Source organism: Bubalus kerabau, chromosome 21 (assembly GCF_029407905.1).
Source record: "Bubalus kerabau isolate K-KA32 ecotype Philippines breed swamp buffalo chromosome 21, PCC_UOA_SB_1v2, whole genome shotgun sequence".
Lineage (NCBI taxonomy): Eukaryota > Metazoa > Chordata > Mammalia > Artiodactyla > Bovidae > Bubalus > Bubalus kerabau.
Genome location: NC_073644.1, coordinates 44,981,314 through 44,994,593, shown reverse-complemented (window position 1 = coordinate 44,994,593; position 13,280 = coordinate 44,981,314). Strand labels below are relative to the sequence as shown.

The following is a 13,280-nucleotide window of genomic DNA, read 5'->3' as shown; positions in this document are numbered from 1 at the left end:
ACCATTTCCTCCTCCAGGGGTTCTTTCCAACCCAGAGATCAAACCCGCATCTCTTGTGTCTCCTGCATTGGCAGATGGATTCTTTACCACTGGTGCCACCTGGGAAGCCCCTTATACACACTACTATGTATAAAACAGTAGATTCAGAGGGATATATGCTTGCTAAGTCGCTTCAGTCACGTCCGACTCTTGCGACCCTGTGGATCATAGACTGCCAGGCTGCTCTGTCCATGGGATTTTCCAGCAAGAACCATCACCTACTCCAGGGGATCTTCCCAACCCAGGGATCAAACCCATGTCTCTTATATGGATTTATATATACATATAAAAATCAGTTTGCTGTACACCTGAAAGTAACATAACGCTATAAATCTCCAATATGAAATAAAAATCAAATTTAAAATAATAAAAATAAAAGCAGCCATATTTACTAGAGAGTAGGGGTTGGGGGGAGCATGGAGGGGAGGAAGGACAGACATTTTCCCGGCAAACAATAAAACCATCATTCGTTTACTTCCTGCGCAATGCTTTTCACTGAACCAACACTGGCCAAGTTGAAATGATCCTATCTGGAAACTGGATGCCATGTCCACCCCTGAGGTTCCCCTCTACTGCAGGATGTTAGCACGGCCTCACCAGGCCCCCGTCCCAGCCTCTGGCCCTCGGGCTAGTCTCCACTCCATGAGAAGCTGCCCTGCACCCGTGTGGTTTGCAGAAGGGCGCACATGTTACACGGAGCTCAGGATGGACACAGGCGTTCCTGGCAAGAGGGCCCTGGCCACTGACCATGACTCACTGAGGACAGCCTTCCATCAGCACTGACGACCCAGCTCTGGGCTGTCCTTGTCAGCCCTCAAACATCTATTTTTAGTCCATTTTTTGGCAATCCACTCCAGATGCAGAAACCAAAATCAGAATCCCTGCCATAAATGAGGAAAAGGCCATGTGTTTGCTAGACATTCCTGCTTTGCTAATGGAAAGGAATAAAGCGTCCCTGCAGCCCAATTACATAAAATGCCCATTTTTCCAAAACAGCCTCCATCTAAGAAAAATCCACTTAAACACCTGAAGTCAGAGAGGCAGTACCAAATGTACATCTCGAAAATCGAGACACTTGCGAACTTAGACACAAACTGTGGATCTTCTAAAATTGTTCTCAGCAGTAACGCCATGAAGTGAATCTGGAACAGTCACTGGTCTACAGGTCTCATGAATTATTGATTAGAGCTTTCTATATAATGCATTACTTGCTGTTTCCTTCCTCCAAATGGAAGCATTTTGAAATAAATCCGGGGGTGAAGCCACTTCAACTTTATTGCCGGGGACTTGGGGGTTTTAATGAGCTAAAGTTCGAGTCTCAGTTCTAAAACCCAATAACGCATTGACCAAAGGATGTTTGTGGAGGACAGAAAGATAAATCATGTCTCGCCTACAATGTGTATGCTTCCCCCACAAATATAAAACAAAGGCACCACAAACAGCCTCAGTATTCAACATGACATCATTCCACTTCCATGAGGTCGGAATTAAGACTGATGAAACACTTGAGTAAAAGATTCTTCTAGAAACAAAGTGCGCAATCACAGGAGGTTGACAAAACTTATCAAAACAACTCACCTTGAAAGGTTATTTGAAAATCAGCACAATAGAGGTCAATTCGAAATCCCTTCCTCCCTAACTATATCTAGAATGCCACATTAAAGAGTTCAGATAACTCTCAGGTGACATTTAATCGTTTAGAAGAAGCACAGGGCGCTGAGAACAGACAAATGTGTTCGCTCAAAAGAAATGACTGTTTATGTCCGTGTATGTGTGTGACTGCGTTGTAACTGCCGGATGTCTACAGGGTGACGGCAAGGGATTGCCCTCCTCTGAGCGTCTTAGACCCTCAGCTTTCACACGTGCAAAGTGCCACCCACTTCCAGCAACCACCAGAGGGATACATGGGCATGGCCTTTCTGGAAAGCAGCTGGACCATGTATTTACAAAGGCTTACCTACAAGTCCACTGGCAGAGGAATGGATCAAGAAGATGTGGTATATATATGGGCTTCCCAAGTGGCACTAGTGGTAAAGAATCCACCAGCCAATGCAGGAGACTAAGGGATGAAGGTTCGATCCCTGGGGTACACAATGGAATATTACTCAGCTATTACAAAAAGAACAAAATAATACCATTTGCAGCAACATGGATGGACCCAGAGATTATCATACTGAATGAAGTAAGTCAGACACAGAAAGACCAATTCCATATGATATCACTTATATGTGGAATCTAATTTTTTAAAAAGATACAAATGAACTTACTTAAAAAACAGACTTATAGATATTGATAACAAACTTACAGTTACCAAAGAGCAAATGTGAGGGAGAGGGATAAATCAGAAGCTTGGGATAAACACATGCACACTACTATATATAAAGTAGATAACCAACAAGGACCTACTGTGTAGCACAGGAAACAGTACTCAGCATTCTGTAATAAGTAAGCTACATGAGAAATGAATCTAAAAACGAAAGAATATATGTATAACTGAATCATGTTGCAATACACCTAAAACTAAGACTACATTGTAAATCAACTCCAGTACAATTAAAATTAAAAAAAAGTCTTGAAACATTCGTACACTGTGACTCAACAGTTTCACTTCTGAAGGGGATGATCAGAGGTGGCCTCAAAGAAACCATAATTGGTTGGTTTAATAGCTGGAATACTGGGCAGCAATTAAACTCAAGTTTCTGAAAAATATTAAATGGCATAGAAAGCAAGATGGCTCAGTATTTCCCAAGGGGGGTGTCCTGCAGAACACTGTGCCCTCGAAGTGCTTTTTGGAGAGAAAGGCTTCTTGGCCAAATAAGTTTCAGGAACTGCTACATACTAAAACTTTCTAACCATGTATTGGAGAAGATTCTTGAGAGTCCCTTGGACAGCAAGGAGATCAAACCAGTCAATCCTAAAGGAAACCAACCATGAATATTCATTGGAAATACTGATGGTAAAGCTGAAGCTTCAATTCTTTGGCCACCTGATGTGAAGAGCTGATTCATTGGAAAAGACCCTGATGCTGGGACAGACTGAGGCAGGAGAAGGGACAACAGAGGATGAGATAGTTGGATGGCATCACCGACTCAATGGACATGAGTTTGAGCAAATCCGGGAGACAGTGAAGGACATGAAAGCCTGGTGTGCTGCAGTCCACAGGGTTGCAAAGAGTCGGACACAACTTAGCAACTGAACAACACATTATAATGCTTCCCTGGAGTTCACAAAGTATTATTGGTACATGAAAGGCTCTGAAATTTTCTATAATAAAGAAACTTATTTATTTTGCTTTCACTCAGAATTTTTTATTTTCTACCTTTTTTCAAGCAATATTTCTTAACATCTAGGGACCTAGTGAGTGTCCTGAGAACCCACTTTAGGGGCACAGGGTGAAGAGATCTCGACTCAAGACAGGGTGCTGACCTGCATCTGGCTCAGTACCAGTCTGGGTTGGGGTAGGCAGGGGTGGGTGGTGACAGCTAAGGTTTTCCCAGCTCTGTGAGGACACTCATGGTCAAGGTCAAACAGACTCTGGATGGAACTCTCGCCCTGCTCTTGCCTCACCTGCAACACAAAGCTCCCTTCATCCCATTCCACAGCATTCTGTGTGTGCACACACACACAGTCAGCACACAGTGGAAAGAACCATTCCAGGAAACCCAGTCCTTTAGACCACCCAGTCGACTTCAGGCAAAATTCCTTAACACAGGTTTGTGGCATCATAAATTCCATAGCAGCAATGTTCTGCATGTCAAGAAGGAGCAGTGATGGAAAATACATGAAGTTTCCTAAAAAGGACCAACCCCAGCTGGGCTCTGCCTCCCGGGTGAGAGTCGCCCCAGCCGAGGGCACTGGCATCGGGCCCACGAGCTGCAGGGCTCAGTTGTCTGAGGATCTCAGAGAACGCTGGTCCCTGTGTGATGCTTTCATAGTCCGGGGGCCAGTGCCACTCTGTCCTGGGGGTGGGGGCAGCACACAAGCAGAAATCCTCAGCCTCCCCCAGAATGCCAGGGCAGTGGGCAGTCTAGGGCAGAAGCCAGAACGTGTCCTGAGGTCCCTCAGGATTCAAACAAAGGGGGAAGAGGGGGAAGGGCATTCCTGACATTCCCGACATTCCCAGCTGGCAGAGGCTGAATGGAAAAACCATCACTGAATGTACCTTCTGTGCCATTCAGAAGAAGGTTTCTGAGTTTTACACAGACCCTCTCTCTCCACAGAAAGCAGAAAGGCCTATTTAATATGCTTACTCAGATGTCCTAAAAACCCAATAATAAATACTTAAAGTTGAATAGAAAAACCTATCAAAATGGCTGTTTCTGAATAATGCCATTACAGGCAAACCCATCACTTGTTTTCACGTTCCTGAGAGAACTCTTTTAAAATGTTAACTGTATACATTATGTTTGCAATGAAAAGGGATTTTTTCCCCCTTTACTTTCTTTTTTCTTTTAAAGTGCCAATGCCAAAGGATTTCCTCAGCATTCAGGAATCACATCCACAGAGCTCGCCCCTCCTCCATTCACACCTTTTCTCAGCTACCGACTCTACCCAGAACCTTCTGTAAACCCCTGTTTGGGCAGGAGCAGGAACTCAACAAACTTTCAGCAATGAAAGAGCCAATAACCCTGTGTGGATGGGCAGTCCAGATGGTGGGGGCAGGGGGGGGAGGTGTCCCATTGTACAGATGAGAAAACCAAAGCTCAGGATGATTAAGCAAACTGCCCACAGACACACAGTTCTTAAAAGTCCTTAAATGTAGGTCTTCTGACCCCAAATTCCACTCTTTTTCCACCATTCAGTTTCTTCTCTGAAATGAAGCATCACTTTCAGAGGTGTAATGAAGATTCCGGCTGGCACTAACTTTACTCTTTCATTCAACACCCATCACTGGACATCTGGTACATGACAGGGCCATTCTAAGCGATGGAGACAGAGGGTCAGCAGGTAGGACAATAGTCTTCCAAGATGTCCACAGCTTCATCCTTGGACCTGTGACCTCTTACAGCACAGGGCGGCCGGAGGTGGGCAGCTGGTCCTGGGAAGGGAGGTTATGCCGGGCTACCAGGTGGGGGCAGTGGCATCACACAGGGTCTTCCACATGCGTCCTCTCAGATGGAAGAGGGAGGCAGGGGAGTCAGAGAAGCTTGAAGATGCTCTGCTTTGAAGATGGACGAATGGGCCACAAGGCAAAGACTGTGGGCCGACTCTTCTCAGAGCCTCCAAAAATGAACCTGCCGGCCCACAGTCCAGACCTGGGAGGCTGTGAACCCAGGTTGTTAGAAGGCAATACATGTGCATTACAACAGCCATGGGAAACAGAGACGGTGAAGACACCGACAAACCCCTGTCCTTCAGAAGCGCTCACTCTCCTCAGAGTGGACGGAGGAGGTGGCTCCTTCAGAGGGGCCGCTCTGAAGATAAAGCTCCTGCTCAGAGGACACGCCTTTGTCCCCACAACAGGGCCTGCAGGGGCCACAGACCTGCTTTTCCATGCTACACAGAGTCTGTGTGTCTAAATTCCTTGTCAGGAACGGCATTTATTGCTTGTATTTTAACCAGGGGTATGAAATCAGCTGCGTAAAAGGAAAAGAGGGAAAGCAGGGGAAGACAGAGGCCGACCAGGTAAAGGGCATCTCAGGTTCTTAACAAGCACAACCCCAGCCAGGCCCCAAAGTCCTGCCTCCGGCCCCACCACCTGGGCTCTCTGCCCTAGGTCCCCTGAGAGTCACAGGAGGAGACTGGCCTTTAGCCAAGAGGTGCAGACCCTCCCTCACAATGAGAAGTCACTTATGGCATCATGTGGATGCATGCTAAGTCGCTTCAGTCGTGTCCAACCCCATGGACTATAGCCCACTAGGCTCCTCTGTGCATGGGATTCTCCAGGCAGAATAGTAGAGTGGGTTGCCATGCCCTCCTCCAGGGGATCTTCATGACCCACGGATTGAACCCGCATCTCTTAAGTCTCCTGCATTGGCAGGTGGGTTCTTTACCACTAGCGCCACCTGGGAAGACTTTATGGCATCACATCCCAGACTAAAGACAAACAGAAAAAGCCCTAGGAGCCAAGAGTCTTCATCCAGAGGAGCCGCATCAGTCCCCAGGAGGGGGAGATGCTCTCTGGGGAGCCGAGGGTCTGTCCTGGTGGGGAGGATGCCGGAGGAAGGGGCCGGGTCCCTTCAGGCCAGCTCAGGGTTGAGACCCCCCACCCCACCACTGCTCCTGAGTCCCTATTCCCCGTCCCCTCCCCTTCCCAGCATTCCCATCCCACCCACCGAGGGCAGAGACTTTTCAGTGTTTCCTGAAGGACTTACTGGATTTATTTTTTCAGTACACGGACGTGTCTTTCCTCTTTCTCTCCCATCGGCAACACTCTGACACCCAGCAGGACAATTCTGCACGTAAAATCTTATTTTCCTAAATGACGCTAACACCCCCACACAGAACAAACCCTGGGAGCCAGGTCAGTGAGCAGCTGGTTCTGCCCCAGCCCAACCACCACGGTCACAGTCTTTTCCTCGGTTTCTGTCGCCGGGTCTCTGCCCCTCTGGGTGACTTTCACTAAAAAGTGACTCTTGAGGCCCCCAGGCCCCATCGACAGCCGCTGCTCTCATTTAATAGCACATCTGCAGGCCTCTGAGTCATCAGCTTCACACACAACCTTCACCCACTTTTCCTTTCTGAGAGCCTTCTTGGGGGTGGGGGGATGGAGGGAGGGCATAGTTCCCTAATTCAGACCTCAGTCCACACTGTGGAAGCACTGTTCTCTAAGAAGGGGCGTTGCATGGACCCTACCTCCTCCCACTGAAGGCAGACCCCCCTCCATGGAAGTCTGTGAGGAGGTGCCAAGGGTGAAGCCCCCCGCCCTCCAGCAGCGCTGAGAGTGTAGGCTCGGTGCTGGGAGCTGGGAGCTGGCCTCTCTCTCCAGGGGCTGTAGGGCGAGTTGGGGAGAAAACAAAGATCAGCTCTTTCAGAGCCTGTAAGAGGCCTCTTTCTTCAAGGAGGCCTGAAGGTCAAACTTTCCTCTGACTTTAGCCACAGCCTATGAATAGTGAACCATTTTCCTGACCACGAACTCCAGGGCCCTAAGAAAGAAGGAAAGGGAGCAGAAGTTTCTTTTGATGTTTGTAAAGAGCCTGAACTTGACCTTGAACTTGCTGTCTTCGATTCTCTTTTCCTTCCCAAGGACTCATTCTGACCCAATACTGAGGCCACGGCTTTCTCAGCTGCACCCTAGCATCTATGATTCCGTTATGTAAGCTCCCAAGTTATGGGAGACGGGAGGAGCTGAGCCCAAGAAGGGAAATGAGCGGGCTTGCCAGGTGGCTCAGCAGTAAAGAACCCGCATCTCAGCAATGCAGGAGACTCAGGTTCTGTCCCCGGGTGGGGAAGATCCCTGAGAGAAGAGAATAGCTACCACTCCAGTATTCTTGCCTGGAGAATCCCACGGACAGAGGAGCCTGGCGGGCTATAGTCCATGGGGTCACAAAGAGTAGGACACGACTTAGCAACTAAACAACAAGCCAACTAGGAAAGACGGACAACTACAACGATGACTCGAACCAAACGAAACAAAACAATAAGGTGATGTTCATTTTTTTTCCAGGTTAGATTCTTAAAATAATGCTGTTCTGATGGATCGCATCAGGAAAAGGAAGTCTAACATTTTTCCTGGATGCTGACATTTTTAATGGAGTTATTCTATGGACTGTCATTGTGTTTTAAAGCAGGCACAGAAAGATTTGGAAGTATACATCTAGAAAGGTAAAGCTTCATTTCACATTGTGATATTCAGTAGCAATGAGGATACATTGGTCCCCAGTTGAAATGAAAGAACAAAAGAGGAAATCAGAGGAAACTCAGAAGGAAGGAATGAGTTGACACCCTGGCACAGAAGTCTCATTTCCCCTCACAAATCCTAACAATGGGAGCTGGGAAGACAAAGCTCGGCAGATAAATTCCCTTCTCTCCCCAGGGCTCTCTCTGAGCTCCAGTCCCTGAGAGCATCCTGCTAGAGGCTCTGCTGACCTACCGCTGCCCCTCCTTACCCATCAGCATGAAGCAGAAATCAACAGGACAACCCCTGCGAACAGGACAGGGTGGACACGCCAGGAGCCGCCTCCGAGCTCCAACAGGGCCCTCTTCTCTCAAAACAACCCCCCAGTCAATGCACAAATCTCAAAGACGGTAAGCTTTTAACAAACTGGATTCAGCAATCAACTGGAAATGGTTACACTTTTTTAATCTTTTTTTTTTTTTTTTTTTACAGAGGCACTTGATGGATTACCATTTGCCACTGAAAGAATTGGAGGATGCCCATCAGACAGGGCTGAACTAAAAGCAAAAGACAACATGTCAAGAATGAATGCACTCTTATACACAGACGAAACGCTAGTTGGAAAAGATACATGCACCCCTATGTTCATAGCATCACTATTCACAACATCCAAGACATGGTAACAACCTAAGTGTCCATCAACAGAGGAACAGATAAAGAAAATGCGGTACTTAACAAACTGTGGGATATTACTCAGACATAAAAAAGAATGAAACAACAGCTATGTGGATGAACCTAGAGATTATTATACAAAGTGAAGTAAGTCAGACAGAGAAAGACAAATATCACATGATATCCCTTATAGGTGAAATCTAAAACATGACACCAATAAGCTTATTTATGAAACAGACTCACAGACACAGAGCACAGACTTGTAGTTACCAAGAGGGACAGAGGGCTGAAGACGGATGATGGACTGGGAGTCTGGGATTAGCAGATACAAGCTATTTCACACAGGATGGATAAACAAGGTCCTACTGTACAGCACAGGGAACTATATTCAATATCCTATGATAAACCATAATGGAAAAGAATATGGAAAGAATACATATGTGTGTGTGTATAACTGAGCCACTTTGCTATACAGCAGAAATTAACACGACATTGTAAATCAACTACACTTCAATAAAATTTACAACAAAAAAGAGTGAATGCACTTTTCTACAAGAACAGGAGACCAGGATCCTTTTACATCTTCAGTGCTCAGAGGGAAAAGTCATCCTTGGAGAGCACAAATCTGTGCCACATCTAATGTAGACTCAGCACCGCAGTAAGGAGGACATTGACAGGAGTGCTATGTGTGCCAGGCAGACTCAGACACGGTCCAGTTCTGAGGAGTCGTCACATGCAAAGCACCACGCTGAGCAGTTAAATCTGTCTTGATACGGTCAACTCATAAATCCAAAGAGACTGGGTTTAGCATCGTGAAAACTAAGGAGAACAGCAGTAGATTTCTACAACGATAAGGAGGGAAAATAAAATGCACTGGACTCCAACGATTAATGAGAGAACCAACCGCAATCCGCACCAGCAACAGCAGGGAATTTATTTTTAGCTCAAACATGAGGCAACGTCATTACAAGCACGATTAAGTCCAGCATGAAGCTGCCAAAACGACTGAAAAATTGCCATCACTGGAGCGAGAGCAGGATGCATGGAGGGACGAGACAAGGTCAGCCTGGGGGGAACACGCCAGAGGGATCCACGACCACGAGGTCAGGCAGACTCTGTCCACTCACGCTCCACAAACCTGGATTCACCTGAAATGACCACCCAAACCCAAGCCCCCTTCCCTGGAGTACAAGAAGAAGCCCTAATATGAGGCTTATGCTTTTCAAATTATAGACAGTGATATAGTTACAGGTATCTACAACCTGAGAGATACATTTTAGAAAAGCAATTAGAATAATTAAAAAAACAGGCCTATGAAAGAAATGTTACGGTGCTTTTGCTTTGAGATGCTAAGTGGGCCAGACTCCAAACTCTGATAGTCACATTAGAGCCAAATTTCACCCAAAGTAATTGATCTCATGACTATTAGACTAGGTAAGTCAACGTCAAGAACCCTGCTTCAATCACACAGAAATCTCCCTCTAGGGACACTTCAACACAAGTGAAAATAGCAGGTTATAAAGAATCAGGATCCCATTGATAAGAAATTATCACACACACACAGGCAGCTATCTGGAGAATGGCCACCTAATGTCAACAGTAGAAATAATACCTGGGCCGTGGGATTTTGGATCATTTTAATTGTGTGGTTTTGTGTGATTTTTTTCCATCAATACAGAACTATCAATCCCAGGATGCAGACTGCTTGATTCAGATTTCTGCTTTATACCTTCTTGGCTGTGTGGTCTTGACCAGGTTACTCAACCTCTCTGAGCCGGGGTGACCTCCCCTGTGGATGGCGATAAAGACAGTCCCAGCTGAGCGCCGTGAGTGGGCTACACGCATGAGTGTAGTAAGCACGCAGTAAGCACTGAGCACAAGACCGGGCCACAGCCTAGAGGACATGCAGCGCCAGGAGGAGCCGCAACGCTGCCTCTCCGTGTAAAACAGACTTACGACACTCCAGAAGAGCCGTTGCAGGGGCTTCCCTGGTGGCTCAGTGGTAAAGAATCTGCCTGCCAATGCAGGAGACACAGCTACGATCCCTGGTCCAGGAAGATCCCACATGCCGCAGAGCAACTAAGCCTGTGGGCCATAACTACAGAGCCTGTGCTCCAGAGCCTAGGAGCTGCAGCAAGAAGGCACTGCAATAAGATGCCAGTGTGCCACAACTAGAGAGTGCCCCTGCTCACTGCAACTAGAGAAAAGCCCCTGCGCACAGCAAGGAACACCGCACAGCCAGAAATAAATACATAAAATTAGTTTTTAAAAAGCAGCTGCATAAGCAACTATTTCATGAGCAAAAGTAAAATGGGGAAGAAGAAAGCCTCTTTGCTTAAGGAACAACCCCCCAACTCCGAAAACAGAAATCTAGCTGATCGCTACAGAGAACACACAGGGACATAGAGAAGAGACCCCTACACTATCACTTCCCTTGGACTCCAGCACCCTAATTTTGGGAGTGGGTATGGCCCACGGTCAGAGAGAAAGAGGGGCCCCAGATAGCAGCTTCCTGTGTGCTAATCTGAGTTCTCGATTCCACAGCGAAGTAGCAGATGTTCTAACAAGGGTAGCATTTGAGGCCAGAAGATTCGTCCTCATTAAAGGAAAGGAAACCTCTGAGACAGCTTCATCTACAAACACTGGAATGTTCATTTTAAGAGGGGATTTATAGAAAATGAAATTTGTATAAACACACACTTGCTGTGTGAGGAGCTGATAATGAAAACGATGGATTATCCTGAGTCCTAGATTCTCCTGTGAGAGGGAGATGGTTGACAGAATTGATGAGCGAACTGAGGGGCATATTAGAGGGTGGTGAAGGCTGTGGGCTTCCCTGGTAGCGCAGTGGTTGAAGAACTCGCCTCCCAATGCAGGAGGCATGGGTTCAGTCCCTGGGTTGGGAAGATCCTCTGGAGAAGGAAATGGCAACCCACTTCAGGATGCTTGTCTGGGAAATCCCATGGACAGAGGAGACGGACAGAGGAGTCTATGGGGTCACAAAGTTGTGTCCACGGGGACACACCTGAGCACCTGAACACACATAGCAAGGGCTGTGGAGCAAAAGGGAGCGAGCTGGGGTGGGGAGTGAGGAAGTGCTAACATTCTAAGTGGGGTGGGCAGAAACGGTGACATCTGAGCTGGAAACAGACCAGGGCAAGTTCAACCTGTCTTACTCTGCGATAACCAGCTCTGGGGCCAGTTTTGATTGGTTAAGACAAGGTACTGGTGAGCCCTGTGTTCACCCATCCAGGCCACTCCTCTCAACTCTGATAACATATGCCCTAGTTATTACATTCCCTGCTCCCCTGCAGTCTGTGGGTATCTATTGTTTCACCTTTTAAAATCTAGAGATGGAGCTTCTGGAGTTATCTTCTCCATAAACATTTTCAGGAAATAAAAAGAATTAGGAATAAGGGATGGGAGGAGATAGTGAAGGACAGGGAAGCCTGGAATGCTGCAGTGCAGGGGGGATCACAAAGAGCTGCACACAACTTAGCCTCTGAACAACAACAGGAATAAGAGAGCCGTCATCCATTGTTCCTGGTAACCCAGGACCCATTCCCCCGATTCCCAGGATGGGAACCCAGACTTCAGGGAACAAAGCCTGTCCAGCTCCCAGGCCATGGAGCTCCGGTGGAACTGAGCACAGCCACCTCTGGGGGCAAGTGCACTCCCCGGCCCCACCAGCAGGGGCGCCACATCCCCTGAGCACACAGCTCAGACCAGGTAGAGGAGGAGCCCCCTGCCTGGGACGAGTTGCTCTATTTGGGGGGCTGCTGAGCCAGGGGGTCAGCCTAAAAAGAAGTCAATTTCAAGGTCAGCAAGCAAAGAAAATGGAATAGAGTCGTGCAGCTTTGACGGCACATTGGCAGGGATGGGATTCAGCCCCTTCCCGTTCCTCATGCCTAAAGAGCATGTTTCCTTTTGTGCTTAACTCATTTGAAGCTGGGTTTCTATCACTAGTCACCAAGTCTTGTCAGATACAAAGAAACCAGTGCTGTTTGGCAGCGTTTCCCCAGGAAGCCAGCAGCAGCGTGTCCTTACCCGTTCCTGACCAGCAGTGTCCCAGATGAGGAACTTGTGAAGTTCATTTCCACAAGGCACAGTTTTGGTCATAAAAGACGCCCTGAAAAAGAGAAGCAACATTGGCACATCACCAATCACCCCTGAGACCTTCACGAAGACTCCTGTTTCCAACAGGTGATGGCGGGGCCTTGGCAGGACCCCATAGGCTCTCCTCTGGGGTCTATGGAGAGGAAAGGGGACCTGTCACCCGAAAATCCCGCCTCTTCTGTTAGTCCAACAAGGGACATGGGCGGGGGGAGGCAAAAAGTGTATTCAGAACACTGTGTTTCAAAACCCTTATCTTCAACAGTCCTAAGACATTAGATGCTTGAAATCAGGGAAAAAAACCTTAAGATTTTAAAAATGTATCATCACCACAATTAAGAGTAAAAACAGCAGCTGTATCCGGGCACATGAGAGTGTGGGCCTTGCAGAGGTGTAAACAGTGGTGCATACTCCCTGCTCTTTGACCCCAGCACTGGCAGCAACCATTAGAATACTGTGTCTCACCCTCATCCTGCTTGTGCAAGTGCAGGGATAAAGATGGGTAGATGAACAAATACTTGTTTTCTCCATGAAAAAGGGAGGATTTGAAACTCTCAGTAGATAATGAAACACTTGATACTTTTTTTTTGCATAGTTCCTCTTAAGCTTTTTCTCAGTGCTCAGAAAAGATGTAAAAGTCTAACACAAGGAATGTTGAGTAGCCTTAGTTTTTTTTTTT

The 13,280-nt window shown here is 47.2% G+C and overlaps 1 protein-coding gene across 1 annotated transcript in view; it reads right to left on the bottom strand.

Annotated features, from left to right (window-relative positions):
* The window catches only part of RAB31 (RAB31, member RAS oncogene family), an 80,360-nt gene that overhangs the window by 32,513 nt on the left and 34,567 nt on the right, over positions 1 to 13,280 (bottom strand). The window contains exon 3 of the mRNA XM_055559718.1: positions 12,536 to 12,617. Within this exon, the coding sequence (XP_055415693.1) occupies positions 12,536 to 12,617 (82 nt within the window). The remainder of the gene's footprint in view (positions 1 to 12,535; positions 12,618 to 13,280) is intronic.